Here is a 14,863-nt window from a genome sequence, read left to right as displayed (position 1 = left end):
TCCATTACAGAGGCTGACACCCACAGAGGCTGAGCTTGCCACTGATTGGTGGCAAGCTAGTAAGCGTTTTTTTGATGGGATGGATGATGAACACCCCCCACTTCGATGATGGGATGAGCCAATTCTTAAGCTCGACACCCAGAGCCATCACCTATTCCATCACATCATCGAGCCTCTTCTCCACCATCACCTCATGATAGACGACCAACAAAGATACCATGACATTTATCTCCCTGTTCTCCACCTCCACGGGATGAGTTAGAGGAGTTACGTGATGAGGTCAATGCTTTGCGTGATGAGGTCGGTACTTTACGTGACGACAATGGTGCATGGCGTGATGAGGTACGATCTTTACGTGGTGAGGTAGATGCTTTACGCGATGACAATGGTGCTTTATGTGGTGAGGTATCTACTTTACGTGATGAGGTAGCCGTTCTACGTGAGATTGTTTTATCGTTGCAGAATGAGGTTCATACTCTACGCAATGAGGTAAGTTTGTTTAATACTATACTAAAAATGCAAATAATATTTTTTCGACATTATTTATTTATTTATTTACTGATTTATGTATTAATTTATTTTAGCGGCCCGATAAGGTAGATGCTTTACGTCGGGTTTTTCTTGCACGATGGGGTTCACGTTAGACGTCGTGCACATGTCATTACGTCTCCTTTCACCCCAGTAGTTCCAAGACTCCGTAAGAAGAAGCCCGATTCATCTGTCATCGTTCAAGAGGCCCCTCCTATCGTTCAAGAGGCCTCTCTCATCGTTTAAGAGGCCTCTCTCATCATTTAAGAGGCCTCCCACCGTTCAAGAGCCCGATTCACATGGCATACTATGTTGACTTATTGATAAACCCCCTCACGTGCCCGATATGATGGATCAAAGATGGCTTTCGTATCAGTTACCGGCCAGTACCATTCCTCAGCAGAGATGAGAACACTACCGGACACAATTATGGATAATACCCTTTGGGCTAAGACCGCAGTTGATTTTTATCTACATGAGAGGAGCCAGGGTTGCTACGCTGATATATGCAAAATCGACGATAATATGTATTTGTTTCTTGATCGGACTTGGTGGGGCTTATTAGGTGTTGAAGAGAATGACTATTTTGAATGGGGGGTAAGTCTTATATTATTCTTATATTGAATTTTGATTATTTTTTTTTAAATTTATTAAATTCACTAATATATGTATTTTTTTATAAAACAACATATTGATGCATGTATGTCACGTCTTATAATTATAAGGAAATTGAAGAAAATAAAAGAGACGCAATGGACTATTATGCCTTCGTCTTTTCACGTAGCTCACTTGAAGGATCAGAGAGACGTTTCATATGCGTTGGGTAATGGAAAAGCTATCATTTATCCTGCGTGGTGGGAGGTCGATAAGATTATTATTTATTTTTGAATATTTTAAAGGTGTTCATAAATTTTATTTGATGTGCGCAATTGAATTATTATTTATGATTGATGGTGTTTATCCCTGTTATGGAACGTCGTCATTGGCTTCTCGTCGAGCTTCAGCTCCCATCCATAAAGACGATAGTATATGACAACATATTGAATTACACACCATTGCCTGATTTGAAAGATATTATTTGTAAGGGATGGAGCGCTCATTTGGCTAAATACTTGGATGCGATTGATTATTGGACTAATTCAGGAAACAAGAAGCCAAATAAGTTAAAAGTTACAATGATAAAAGATGAGACAGTGCCACAACAAACGGCGGGAGCCAGAGGGGATTGTGGTCCTCTTGTATGCATGTGCTTGGAACGTATGACGATAGGAGGTAAAAAGATTCTACCCCCCACAGATAGAGATAGAGGTGCAGTAGGGTTGTGGTTTCGGTATTTTATGGCTAGAGCGATATATTCGAGACGTTGCCTACCTGCATCCGTGTGCTAAAAGTATGCATAAACAACCATTTGTTATTGGTAAGTTTGAGCAAGTGTTGTTAACATATATACTATTTGTTGGTTTGAAAATGTTTGGTTAAGTAACTAGAATTCAACAATTTGTTGTTTGTTGGTTTTAGATGTGTAGAAAATCTCATGGCCATAACGTTTCTGTAGGTTAATCCTGAAGTGAGCTGCGTGAACAAATTGATGTATTTGGATGTAAGCTCCCTATTGTTAGGAGCATTTGGATATACTGTCTGGGGATGTCATGTGTAAATAAGAATTGTTTTTTTTGTTTAATTGATTTGTTGTTTAATTTCAATTTGCATTATGTTGAAGGCAAAAAAAACCTGTTGAAGGTACACTTTCGCAACAATCGCAACGCGAATTTGACTTTCGCGTTGCGAATTCAAGGAAAACACATTTAAAAAGATAACAGACAATAATCTGATAAGTGATAACAACTGAACATATCATATCAATGTTCAAACTCATGTTACTAATACATGTCTAACTGAAAATGTATGCATTCACACATAAAATACACATAATATAACGTTTGCATTTAAAAATCACCTAAGTTAATAAGTCCCTAAAGGTGAAGCCGGTTGTGATTGGGATTTTGATTTTGATTGCAATTTTGATTTCCTTTTGCTTGGCACCATATGAGCTTTGGCTTTTAATGAGGATCCATATTTTGGTAGAGAAAAAGATGATTGTGATGACACTGGTGATCCACAGGTCAACCTTGTATGACCACTTTCCTTGCACCGACTACATGTTGATATTCTCTTCTCTTCACCCTTAGATGGTATACGATCGTGATTTTTTGGTCGGCCAGATAGCCTGCTGTCCATGACTGGTGGCAAAACTGTTTGTAAGTCATCTGGTATGTCCACTCAGAAGGATGTGGAATAGGGTAGACAATCTCGGCATAAGTCTGTCGATATACTTCTGTAGTGTAACAATCCATAGCGTATGCGCTTGAATCATCTTGGTTTAGATGAAGAGCAACTTTTATAACATAACCACAAGGATAACCAGATGTTTGCCATTTCATACAACTACACGTCTTTGCATTCAGATCGACAAGCCCATTTAAGTTATTATCCAATACTTCAAACAAAGTGTTTGAACATGGTTCAACTCACCATGACGTTGACTTCACAACACGTTTTGTTATCTTTTTTTCAGTCCATGGTGTAACACGACGTTCCAATGTTCCTGTAAATTTAAATAAATAATACTTAGTAAAATATATTAAATATGATAAGTTACGAATTTAAAGAAATAATACCTGCATGGTTTCTTTTCTTGTAGTACCACTGTTGAATAAAGGCTCGAAAAAACTCCATTAACATAGTAATGGGTAATTTTCGGGAATGACGACTTAGAGCATTGATTGATTCTGCACTATTAAACGTCATGAAACCATATCTTGCTCCAAGTTGATATACTCTTGACCATCTTTCAAACCCGACATCTTCTAATGTTTGAGCATATTGAGGCAAAACACGTCTTACATTCACACATTAAATTTAATAACTAAAAATAGCTGTCCCTTTTTCTCATATATATATATATATATGGGGTAAGGGGAGGTAAGATAGTACGCTACCCAACACTAGATTGAGAGCAGCTTACCTCCGATTATGAGAAACAAATTCAGCCCAACTTTAAAAAGCTTTTTAATCTAGGGTTTTTGGATGTGGGTCACCTTTCCAAACTTTTCTATTGATACTAGCAGACAGTGCCTTTCTTGGCTTTTTTAAGTTTAACCATTCTCCTTAGTTTTGTGCTTGGTTTCTGTCTGCAATTGTCGATCTTTTCCAAACTTCTCTAAAATCCACTTTTAATCGAAATATTTCACTGTTACAATCCCACCCGACACCTTGATCTTGAATAAAAGCACTTTCATTTAGTGAATAGTGTAGTATTTTTTTCATGTTTGGGTTATCACGAATTGAATTGATTTACTGACTATTCGTTCTCCTTTCTTCCTTGTGGTTGTTTTGATTTGTTGGTTTTGGTGTCTGGTTGCTAGTGGGTGGTGGTGGTAGAGATTATTATGGTTATGGCTGATATTGAGGCTGGGAATGGTCATAACGAGGTCAAGTCACCATGGAAGACTGCCGTAATTGACGGGGAGAAAGTGGTTGATGCAACTGTTATGGGTACCCAATCTTGGCCTGATCTTAGTGGTACACAAGAAACACCTGAAAATCCTCAGGTTGCTGCTGATGAGTGTGCTCCAGCAGCTCCACACCCATCAATAGAGCAGGTTAGTCGTTGCCCTTTTGGTTATGGGTTTTTCTTTAATTAGTGATTGGTCACTTTTATCAGTGTAAAATTTGGATGAATTTGATAATATCTTTAGATGTAATTTGAGTTTGTTTTTATGAGTTAAGTGTGGCATGTAGAACTATAAGTTGTAAATGTGGTTTAACTAAAAATCAGGATTTAAATAGCGGTCCACTACGGAAATAGTGCTTGCATGACCGCAATAGTGCCCACTATGTCCGCAATCGCCATAATTTTACTATTCTTTTGATTTGAATCAGTTTATCTCCCAATCCACCAGTAGGGCAGGCCAGTCATTGCAGATGCTGGTTATGGGTTTATCTTTAACTGGTGATCAATCACTCCTTTGAGTGTAAAATTTGGATAAATTTGAAAATCCGGAGGTGTGATTTGAGTTTCTCTAACTAAGTGTGACATGTGGGCCTACTAGTTGTAATTTGGTTCCGCTAAAAATCATTTCAAATGGAAAACTTGAAAGACCAGGTTTCCGGCCTTCTTTAACTTATACGTTTGCTTGAATATCAGTTTATCTCTAACCAATGTCTTTATTTTCCTGAATAATATGTTGAGAGAACTGATATTCAAGGCATTGCTCAATGTTCAGCGACCTGGTCTTTGATTTTATGCCCTATTAAATCTTTTGTAGAGGTAAGCTGTATTGACTAATGAGTAATGACCACCCCATTTCTGACCCTCCTCTTCTTATACATGTTAAAACAATGATTGTAGGAGTTGTTTTTACATATTAGGAGGAATTGAAATATAATTTCTGACCCTGCATCAGTTAGCCATCTCTCACTCTCAGCCAGTCTGGTTGTCCGTGTTTAATTCTTCTTTGCATTCGCTGTTACTTTTATGCGTGATTCTATTGTAGGTCATCGTATTACATGGGGCATGGTGTGTTTAGTTGTTGCTGATATATTTTTTTAGTATTAAGAAGGGAAGTTTTATTCTTATCTCGGTGTATCTTAATTTTATTTATTTCTTTTTACTTTTTTGGGTCTTTCAGAGAGGAGCTGGGCAACCAAAACCGAATGGATTTGGAAACAACAATTCTTCGTATAAGCATTCACCAGCACGCCATCAGAAGTCAGACTCTAAACGCAACCCTAATACTGGACCTCGTTTTCCCATACCTTTACCTTATTATCAACAACTGGTGCCAACTGTTTTCCATCCTATGGTACCTCCACCACACATTGCAGTTCCTGGACCTGGGTATGCTTACCACCCTGTCCCTGGACCTTTTCCTGGTGTTGAGCCTCAGTTAGTAAAATCTGGACCTGAGACAACAATGCCAGCCTTTGGTTCTCCAGCCCAAGGTCTTGATGCCAGCAGAAAAATGCAGCTTCCTCCCCGAGGAGATGCCAATGCTCATCCTGCCAACTTCTCTAATAGAAGACCCAACATGCAAGAACCTGGTGGCCATTTTAATCCAGGTTGGAACCATCAACGGGCCTTTAATCCTAGAGAACCCATTCCCATGCAGCCGGGCGGAGGACCAAGATCTTTCGCTAGACCTCCATTCTTTGGTCCAGCTCCAGGGTTCATGATTGGTCCTGGTTACCCCGGTAATAACTCAATCCCCATGCTTTCATTTAAAACACTTCAATGTGTTTTATTACTTGTTATTTGTTAAGCTTCATTGCTACTTATATCTGCCTGCAAGGTAAGGCCTGCATTTCAGTCTCTCTGGTGATGCTGCCTTTTGTTCTTTTTTGAGCTCTTGCTTTATATTGTGCCTTTGGTAGAGTAAAGCCTTTTTAATTACAACTTCCAGGAGCTGTATGCTATGTGCCTATTGCTCCTCCAGGCTCTATAAGGGGACCCCATCCTCCACGCTTTGTTCCGTACCCTATAAATCCAGAGACTAATGTTCTCCCTCCAGAGATGGTAACTTTGAGAGTTAATATAGTGAAACAGATTGAGTATTATTTCAGGTGAGGAAGGCCTCTTTGCCTTTTAGTTATTCATTTAATATATGTTCTTTGTCTGTATTCTATTGTAGCTGGGTACCACATGTCTAGAATTGTTTCTAAATTCTTCCACTTCCATGTCTATCAATGCCGTTATCAGTGGTGGTAGTTGCACTTAAGTCTGATTTGTACACATACTATTTATGGGGCCTTTGAAGGGATAAAGTTCTAGTAAAAAACTGATGTTGTGGTATCCATTTTAGAAAAATTTCAACTTACGACCTCATATCAATTATCTTTTATATGTCATTGGAATTTTTGGCATAGCAATCATATTCTTAGATATCTACCATTAGTTTCATGCACTGTGCAATTGGTCCAAGTTGAGAGGCCAAAAATATGAACTTTGATTTTTTTTCATTAATGACTGCCATAAATTTAAGCTTATTTGCAGTGATATATAATGTGCATATGTTTCTATTACTTGTTTACTCCTTTGTTTTATTTATTTTATTATTTTATTTTTTGCAGTGATGAGAATCTTCAACATGACCGTTACCTAATTTCCTTGATGGATGATCAAGGATGGGTTCCAATATCCACAATTGCAGACTTCAAAAGGGTATGTTAACTCACTACTATGTAGCTTTTATGACATAGATTGTATGCTACTTCTGTTTTTGTGTTTTTGTAGTTTTCTGTCTTAGTCATGGTTGTTATTTTATTAACTATTTGAATTAGATTTTCTAACAATTTTTCTCTTCTCTTTTTTTCCCTAGCCTGAGAACTGTTAGTTTAATGCTTTTGAGTAGTTTTCACTTTCTGAGTCACAGGTTAAGCGAATGAGTACAGACGTACAATTTATCATGGATGCGCTTCAGAGTTCTAGTACTGTAGAAGTGCAGGTTAGACTTTTATTTTCTTCTGGATTTACTTTTTATGAAATTTTGGTTTTTTTTTACTAATGCATACTAGTTAGAATCTGGTCACATGTTTGATTTTGAGCTCTGAATCAATATAATTTTATCTTCTCCACGTGGTTTAGCTTTAATTTACCTTTAAGGTTTAAACTGATTGTTAGTGTTGGTATTCATACCTTAAGTTTTAAAGCGTGCGTTATGCGTTTCAAGTGAATTTGAGGGGGGCAAACTTGTGTTGACAATCTGTGATTGTTGTGTGGGTACATTGGCAAGTGGTACTGCTTTTTGATGCTATTCTCCACCTCAATGGCCTTGTCTCTACTTGGTAATTGATATTATAGGGCGACATGATACGAAGCCGTGATGAATGGTCCAAGTGGATCTCGACTAGTTCAACGACAACAGTGTCATCTGAAGCTGAGGCTGCTCAGTACCAACCAAAAGAGAATACTGATTCCTGCGGAAATGGTAGTGTGAATGAAGATAATTCAAGGGACACGTGTGAAGAAAATGTTAAATCACCTGAGGGAAATCCTGCAGAAGTAATGTATAAAATTAACAGAAAACATGCAGCTGTGCAAGTGCAATTAGATGGTGAGAAACGAGCATTTTCTGGTGGAAACGGTAACTTGAACAGGAAATTAACTGTTGATTTCCTCATTAAATTCTCAGATATTGAACAGTCACAAGGAATTCACCCCATAAGGTTCAATGACTGCAAAACTGAAAGTGTGGAATTATCATCAGATGTAACAATACAGAATGTTTCTGACCTGTCAAATGATTTCGCACATACATTTATGCTGGATGAAGAGCTAGAGCTTGAGCAAAAAACTTCAAAAACTCTTCCAGCATTTAACAGGTATTGTTTTTTTTTTATTTAATTGGCATATCTCCTTTATTGTTCAGCCAGGGAAATTTCTAGTTCTGTATAAAAGCATATTTCAATGCTTCTAGATGCTAATCGTGGTCCCTTGAATATCTTAATGGCGTTTTTGTTTAGAACTAATGATGAAGAGGATGAGATGGTCAATGATCAAGATGTTCAAAGACTAGTGATTGTTACCCAGGTATTGTGGTACAGCTTCGTACGAATTCTTCTTTAGCCATATTGTTTTTTTATAAGAATTGGAGGCCTCGTTAAAACCCCCTTCATAATTATTTTTTTTGATAAGATTTGAAGGCCTCATTAAAAACCTCCTTCTTGATTAATGGAGGTTGAATAGAAGCTCCTTAATCAGCGAAAGGAGGAAAAGAGTGCCTTATAGTTTCATTATAGAAAATAATAATTACAACCTTGGAAAATCTATTCCAAATAACCCTTACTACAATGAACAAACCACATCCGAACAGGAACCAGAAAGCCAAACTGAAAATGCCAACAACATCAAAATCATCCTATACCAGCCTTTGCTAAAGCATCAACATCCATATTAGATGTCCTTGCAACCCATCTAACAACCCCCCAAAATTCTAAGACTATCAACTATATCTCTAACAATAAAACCATATACAACTGGACATGAATCAACATTGTTGATCCAGTCTACTACAACTCTGCTATCACTCTCAACAATTAGCCTATCTTTAAATCTCCCTTGAAAAGAGGCAAAGAAAGAAATACCCCCTTCATAATTATCAACATACTAAAACGTATGTTAACGAATATTGGAAGGAGGAAAAGAGTACCTCATGATTTATTAAACAATATAACCATTACACCTTGTTTGAAAACACCCCAATAAGATACATACACCACATCTAAACCATAAAATCTCCAAGTCCCCCTTAAACATCCAAATATTACAAGGTTAACCCTATTCGGAACCCACTCACACCTATTCCAAGCCTCACATCACTAAAAACCAATAATATTCGAAAACAGTACATAAATCTTTAAAGATAAAAGCACAACCGACTCCTAACGCGAACCATCTATATCTTGGAGAAGCAACACACTTCAATCAATAAAAATTCCTTCCAAAACCGCTATCAGACTAAAACCCAATATTCGTCCGAGACAGTTAAGCCACTTCATCCTTTTGCTTGCTACTTTTAGATTCGCGATGTTTTTTTTTCTTTCCACACTTTGATCCCTTTCGAAGATCCTTTCCCTGCAACCGGTTAGAATCACCTATTGCCCCACTACTGATACCGTCTTCCAGGGCATGAGACACCTCAACATTTTGATCTGATTGATTGAGGGCACAAGGTAATGAAGACTCCAAAACTGAACATGGCCTTGAAGCTAAATACATCTCACCATCATTGTTTCCACCGCAAGGTACAACTTATTTCCCAATATGATTCGACAAGTTTTCCAACAATCCAAGTGTTGAGGAACCCGGTGTAGCTTCAGGGGAACATTGACCATTGGATGAAGCTTCAATTGAGTATTAGAGATGGCCAATGTAGACGTGATCGACATTGGATTTTTGGATTTTCCGTTGTCATGGACAATCGTGTCTTCTTCCTCATCCTCGGGAACCCAAGGAATAGGCTTGAAACTCGGGTCGATCTCGCGAACCAGGACGTTAAACGATTGATCTTCAACCTTCAATCGTACTACCTCATGAATTCTAGAGATGATATTTGAGAAGATTTGGATTTTTACCCGATCAAAGGACGATGGATATTGGGACTTTTCATCGATTGCAATAATTTCCCCCCACTTTGATGCAATGTTTGTAAAGGTATCCCAGCTCCAAGCATGAAAATGAATACCTTCGCAAACCAACCATATACGCCGACTCTCAACTATCATGTTTTTTGACCATGATTCAAACATGTTGAACAACACTGCCAGAGACTCCGAATTTTCTACCTTCATTGTATTCGGTAACATGGAGGATTCAAAACACATTAGGACAACATTTCTAGTAGCTCTCATCAATGTAAAACCCTTAAGGCCTTTTTCATGCATTTGTCTTGCAAGGTTTGAGACGGAGACAAAATTTCTACACCAACACACAAGGCAATTTTCCAGAACACGTAATTTATCTTCATCAACCACCCCTTCTATCGAGGATATGTAACTCTTCTTGTCAGCTACCTCCTTATCCTGCCGTTGAAAGGATGTATTAGTTCTTCTCCATAATGATTGCTTGGGCTTATATTTTGCCATCAAAACTCCAATCTTGCGTCCAAAAATGAAAGAGCCATCCATCCTAACAATTGATTTCTTGGCTTCTTCAAATGTAGCAAATCTGATAAATCCAAAGCGAAACCCCGTATAGATTTTTTAGAAGGGATGAAATCAATCACCTTTCCATGGATGCAAAAAAGAGATCTAAGCTTTTTCCAATTATGATTCTCAGGAATATTTTCAACAAATAGCGTATAACATGCCGGCCTAATTCCCTTTTTTGTTGGTATGTATTTTTCCTTTCCCCACAAACTGTTATCCTTCCTCCAGACACTACTTACCGTTCCTCCCATAATAATCTTTGGTTCCAGCCCAAAACCCGTTGAAACAATTGCTCATGTTTCACAAATCAACTTAAAATCAAAGACTAAAAAACAGATTCAGATTTAACCTTTTAGTACTGCCGGACTAACGAAGTTTAAACCTCCTGGATCTAGAGAATTTGATTCGTGTTGGCTGCCTCATATCCATACTTTGCTAAAAGGTTTCTCACTGATCCAAATCCATATCTCAGAGATGCTCTTGTAGAGTTGCTTTTCAAGGATGGCGGGTTCAGGTGGAATAGACTAGAAAACCTTCTTAACGATTAAAGAGGCTTTTCGTGTCACTGAAGCTGTTATTTTTGGCTCAACGGCAGATACAAACTACTCTGCCCCGTGTTTTGTGCAAACTCTGATGATCAATGGAAATGGCAATTGAGCGCTTGCAATGACCAGTTCTGATTTGGAAGCTTTGATGGATCTTAGGAACCAGGTTTTTAGAATCTGGGCGCTTCTAACTTCCTCTGAAAATTTCGATATAGCACTTCTGCAGCCTATTTTACAGGTTCTTCAACAACCGGAGGGACGGAGTCTAGGGGCCGAGTGGTTGGTGGGATCACTCAGCATCTTGCAGCTCGTTTACTGCAACAGCTTCTTCGAACACCGACCATTCCTGGTTTAAGTTGAAATCGAATTATTAACGGCAAACGGCAGCTCCGTTCAGCAAATCAACACTTGGGTTTTGGTCGGAATGACCTGGCGCTTCTTTTGGGACTGTCAGTGAAGTTCACCGTCGGCCGGAGCAAGGTGGATCGGCTCCGAGGGGATTATGATCGGGTAATGGCTTTTGTAGGGTATATCTGCGCCGATTTCTTGATTTTCTTTAAAAACTAAGCTCGAAATTGAAATCCCTGAGAACAGACGAACTTCTCTAAAGAAAACGGCGGCGAACGGTGGTCGGAATGTGGCGGCCGACGGCGAACGGCGGACAGCGGAAGGTGGCGGTGGACAATTAAAGATACGATTATTGGATCACCTGAGTTTATGTTTTTACTTGGAAAATTATAATAGTTGGTCTTACTATTACAATCTTTCAACAGCATCATATTGGTTTTTTTCTTGTCATGAGAAAAGATAAGAATGTCCGATTTAATTTTGCTATCAATGGAAATGCAATTAAAAATTAATATATAGAAAAATTACCCTCCTAAATCGTTTTTTATATGCATTGAACTTTTGAAGCATATGCATGAATAATGTATGGCTTCCGTTTTGTGAAGTTGAAACATTTAAAACTTGATTCAAGGACATTGTTCTCTCAGGTGAAATTGGGATAACCTTTTTCCACATCAGCAATGATTTAGAATTTAGAGATTTTTTTTAGTGGATTGGGATCTACTCCACTTAACTCCCCTCTTGCATCCCTTTCCTCCTAATTTCTTCCACATATTTTAATTCCTAGTTGAGATTGGTATGGCCTCTCTGATTGAGGTTATGCCTGTAAGCACGAGTTTTTGTTTGGTAATGTCTTACTCGTATTAAATGGTAGAATGGTTTCAGTTCCGTCTTGGTGGAACATATCCTTTCTTTTGATGTGCAGAATACTGGGACAGCTGAAGGATCAAAAGCTGGTGCAAAGGACTCAAAGTCCATATCCAGTGAGCTTGCTGCTATGATAAATGATGGCCTTTACTTCTATGAACAGGTTGAAGCACTAGCTTTTCTAATTCATTTCAAATTTTGTTATGGTGCGTATTAATAAATTTCTCCTTTGGTGTTTCATTGCAAGCAGGAGCTAAAAACTAAGCGATCTAGTCGTAGAAAGAATAATTCTACTTATGAGAATAAAGACGAGAATCCAAGGTCTCCAAGGGGTGCATTGGGAGTATCAAATCTTAAGACAATAATAAATGCTTCTGGGAGCAGTACTCTTGAAGAGTCTGGAGGGTCGAGTTTGCGAAGGAAGCAAAATAAAGGCTTCTCCAAGCAACAATCATTCCATAAGCAGAGATTTTTCTCCAGCAATATAAAGAATCATGGAACCAGTCGCAGTTCCATTGCAATAATATCAGAAAGTCCACCAAGTAATTCAGTTGGGTATTTCTTTGGTTCTACTCCTCCAGATAGTCATGGGTTAGTTCTAAATGACCATTTTGTAATTTAAATTTTCACAATTCACGACCTTAAGTTCTTTTTGCTTGGTTTCACTTATAACTTTTATTGCTTTCAAGTTCTAGAATATAGGCTAGTTACCACAATTTTCCTGAGCTAATGGATGTCTAAGTTTCGATTTTTACAGTCCTAGGCATCCTTCAAAGTTGAGCTGTTCGCCTCATGGGACTCTTTCAAGCAGTCCACCAGTCGGTTCCTTGCCAAAGTCATTCCCACCTTTTCAGCATCCAAGTCATCAACTATTAGAAGAAAATGGTTTTAAACAACAAAAGTAAGGAATGTTTGATTTCCCACCCCACCCCATATATATGTATGTGTTTGTGTATGCTTTCGCTGGTTTGACTGTTCCACGTATAACATCGTACTTTGAGATTTTTGTTGCTCGGAAAAAAATGTAGCTTGTGCTTGAGCCCCTCTTTTGCACTTGTGCTTCCACGGAAGGTGATGGAGGGGAAGAGAACTTGTGAAGAAATTGGCTAATTCAGTTCATTTTACACTCAGGTACCTAAAGTTTCACAAGCGCTGCCTGAGTGACAGGAAGAAGTTGGGAATTGGTTGCAGTGAGGTCAACTTCATATCTGAACCTCCTTAGCTATTAAATAATTTTTACCTTAAACGAAGAACTGTTGCCATCTTCTATTGTTCAATTGGTTAACATGTCTAAGTATCTCGGTTACAAAGATCTGTGTAGTTTGGTTGTTTCCATGTTTTACCTCATCATGACATTTTGTAACAGAAGAAAATTGAATCACTCTGCCTGAATTTTTTTACGGTTAGTGTTGCTTTTTTCCTCTTAGAATATATGTATAGTCTAATAAACTGAATGGTATTTGTAATACTTCACATCTGTTTGCACACGTTTCTTTATTATTTCTCCAGATTATAAGTATAACTTTTCCATTGGTTCTGCCCACAGGAAATGAATTCACTGTACAGATTTTGGTCATATTTCCTTAGGGACATATTCGTCCCTTCCATTTATAATGAGTTCCGTAAACTCGCTCTTGAAGATGCGACCGCTAATTACAATTATGGGGTGGAGTGTCTTTTCAGATTTTATAGGTAACATTGATGGCTAAAAATATGAAAAATATGTCCTCTTTTTTCGGCTGTTTGAAGCTGCATTTCTGAAGTTTTGGTTCATTTTCGTTTGTTTTCTTTTCGTACTGTTCTTTTTTCAGTTACGGTTTGGAGAAGAAATATACTGATGATCTTTATAAGGATTTTGAGCAACTTACCCTTGATTTCTATCATAAAGGAAATCTTTATGGCCTCGAAAAATACTGGTAATTTTCTTTTTCCCTGAAAGCTTTGTTACCTTTTTAAAATTGTTTTCTTTTGATGGGTGGAGATAAAACAATCTTCGATTCTTTTGATGAAAGAATATTTGTAATTTTTGCTTACAAGTCTATGGCTGCTTTTTGAACTAGTATTCCCATTCCATCTTTCTAAATTTAGAATTATCAATATATTGCAGGGCATTCCATCACTTCAGAGACCAGAAAGAACCTATAAAGAAACATCCCGAACTGGATAGGTTACTGAGGGAAGAATATCAGCGGTTGGAGGACTTCCGTGCCAAAGAGAAGCATACTAGCACGAGAGAAGACCGTCATTAACCGATTGATGTCCTTGCTCCCTAGTGTCACTGCACCCCAATTTTGACGATCGTCCCTGATGACCGCATCAGAGAGGCAGGAAGGATTTCATGGTCTATAAAACTACCATTTGGTTTTCGAATGCCGAGGAAAGATGGGTTTTGTCTATTGTACATTGGAGGAGGTCGTACTTTTGGTCGCCGTTGTTGTGGCTGCCGATTCCCAAGGCTATCCATTTTTGTTTTTGCGATATTCATGTAGGCTTTGTGGCTCGAGGGCATATATATATATTTTCTGGAGTGATCTGCAAGCTTGCGGAGATGCCATGGAATGCCTGTGTTTGTCTTTGATCATTAACTTCCTCCTCGACATTGTTGTACATAAGGGAAACTGAACAACTTTCAAGTTTTAGGTTGTAGAAACTTTTTGTGAAAATTGGACAATAAGACATCTAATTTCTAATCTTACACTGATTCAATATCTATTTGCTTACCCTGTTTTGTGCCATCTGCATTTTAAATCGGTTTCTTTCTACAAAATAAATACCCCCTCTTCTCGTGGATTGTGGCTCACTTGAATCAACAATCGATCCACGTAACATACCCCCATGGATTCCCTTCCTCACTGTCAAATGCCTTTGGG

General features: G+C 38.2%; 1 protein-coding gene across 1 annotated transcript; it reads left to right on the top strand.

Moving 5' to 3' along the window:
• The first annotated feature begins 3,700 nt into the window (after positions 1–3,700).
• LOC120159992 (la-related protein 1A-like) lies at positions 3,701–14,683 on the top strand. The gene is made up of 14 exons (XM_039170464.1): positions 3,701–4,190; positions 5,220–5,781; positions 5,991–6,150; positions 6,658–6,748; positions 6,960–7,031; positions 7,388–7,908; positions 8,050–8,116; positions 12,052–12,156; positions 12,244–12,584; positions 12,751–12,894; positions 13,125–13,188; positions 13,540–13,685; positions 13,805–13,909; positions 14,101–14,683. The coding sequence occupies exons 1-14, from the start codon at positions 3,978–3,980 to the stop codon at positions 14,240–14,242; spliced, it is 2,733 nt and encodes a 910-aa protein (XP_039026395.1). The 5' UTR covers positions 3,701–3,977; the 3' UTR covers positions 14,243–14,683.
• Positions 14,684–14,863: the final 180 nt, after the last annotated feature.

Source organism: Hibiscus syriacus, unplaced genomic scaffold, assembly GCF_006381635.1.
Source record: "Hibiscus syriacus cultivar Baekdansim isolate YM2019G1 unplaced genomic scaffold, ASM638163v2 tig00111388_pilon, whole genome shotgun sequence".
Taxonomy (NCBI): Eukaryota; Viridiplantae; Streptophyta; class Magnoliopsida; order Malvales; family Malvaceae; genus Hibiscus; species Hibiscus syriacus.
The sequence above is the reverse complement of the archived record's forward strand: the minus strand, read 5'-3'. Positions and strand labels throughout refer to the sequence as shown.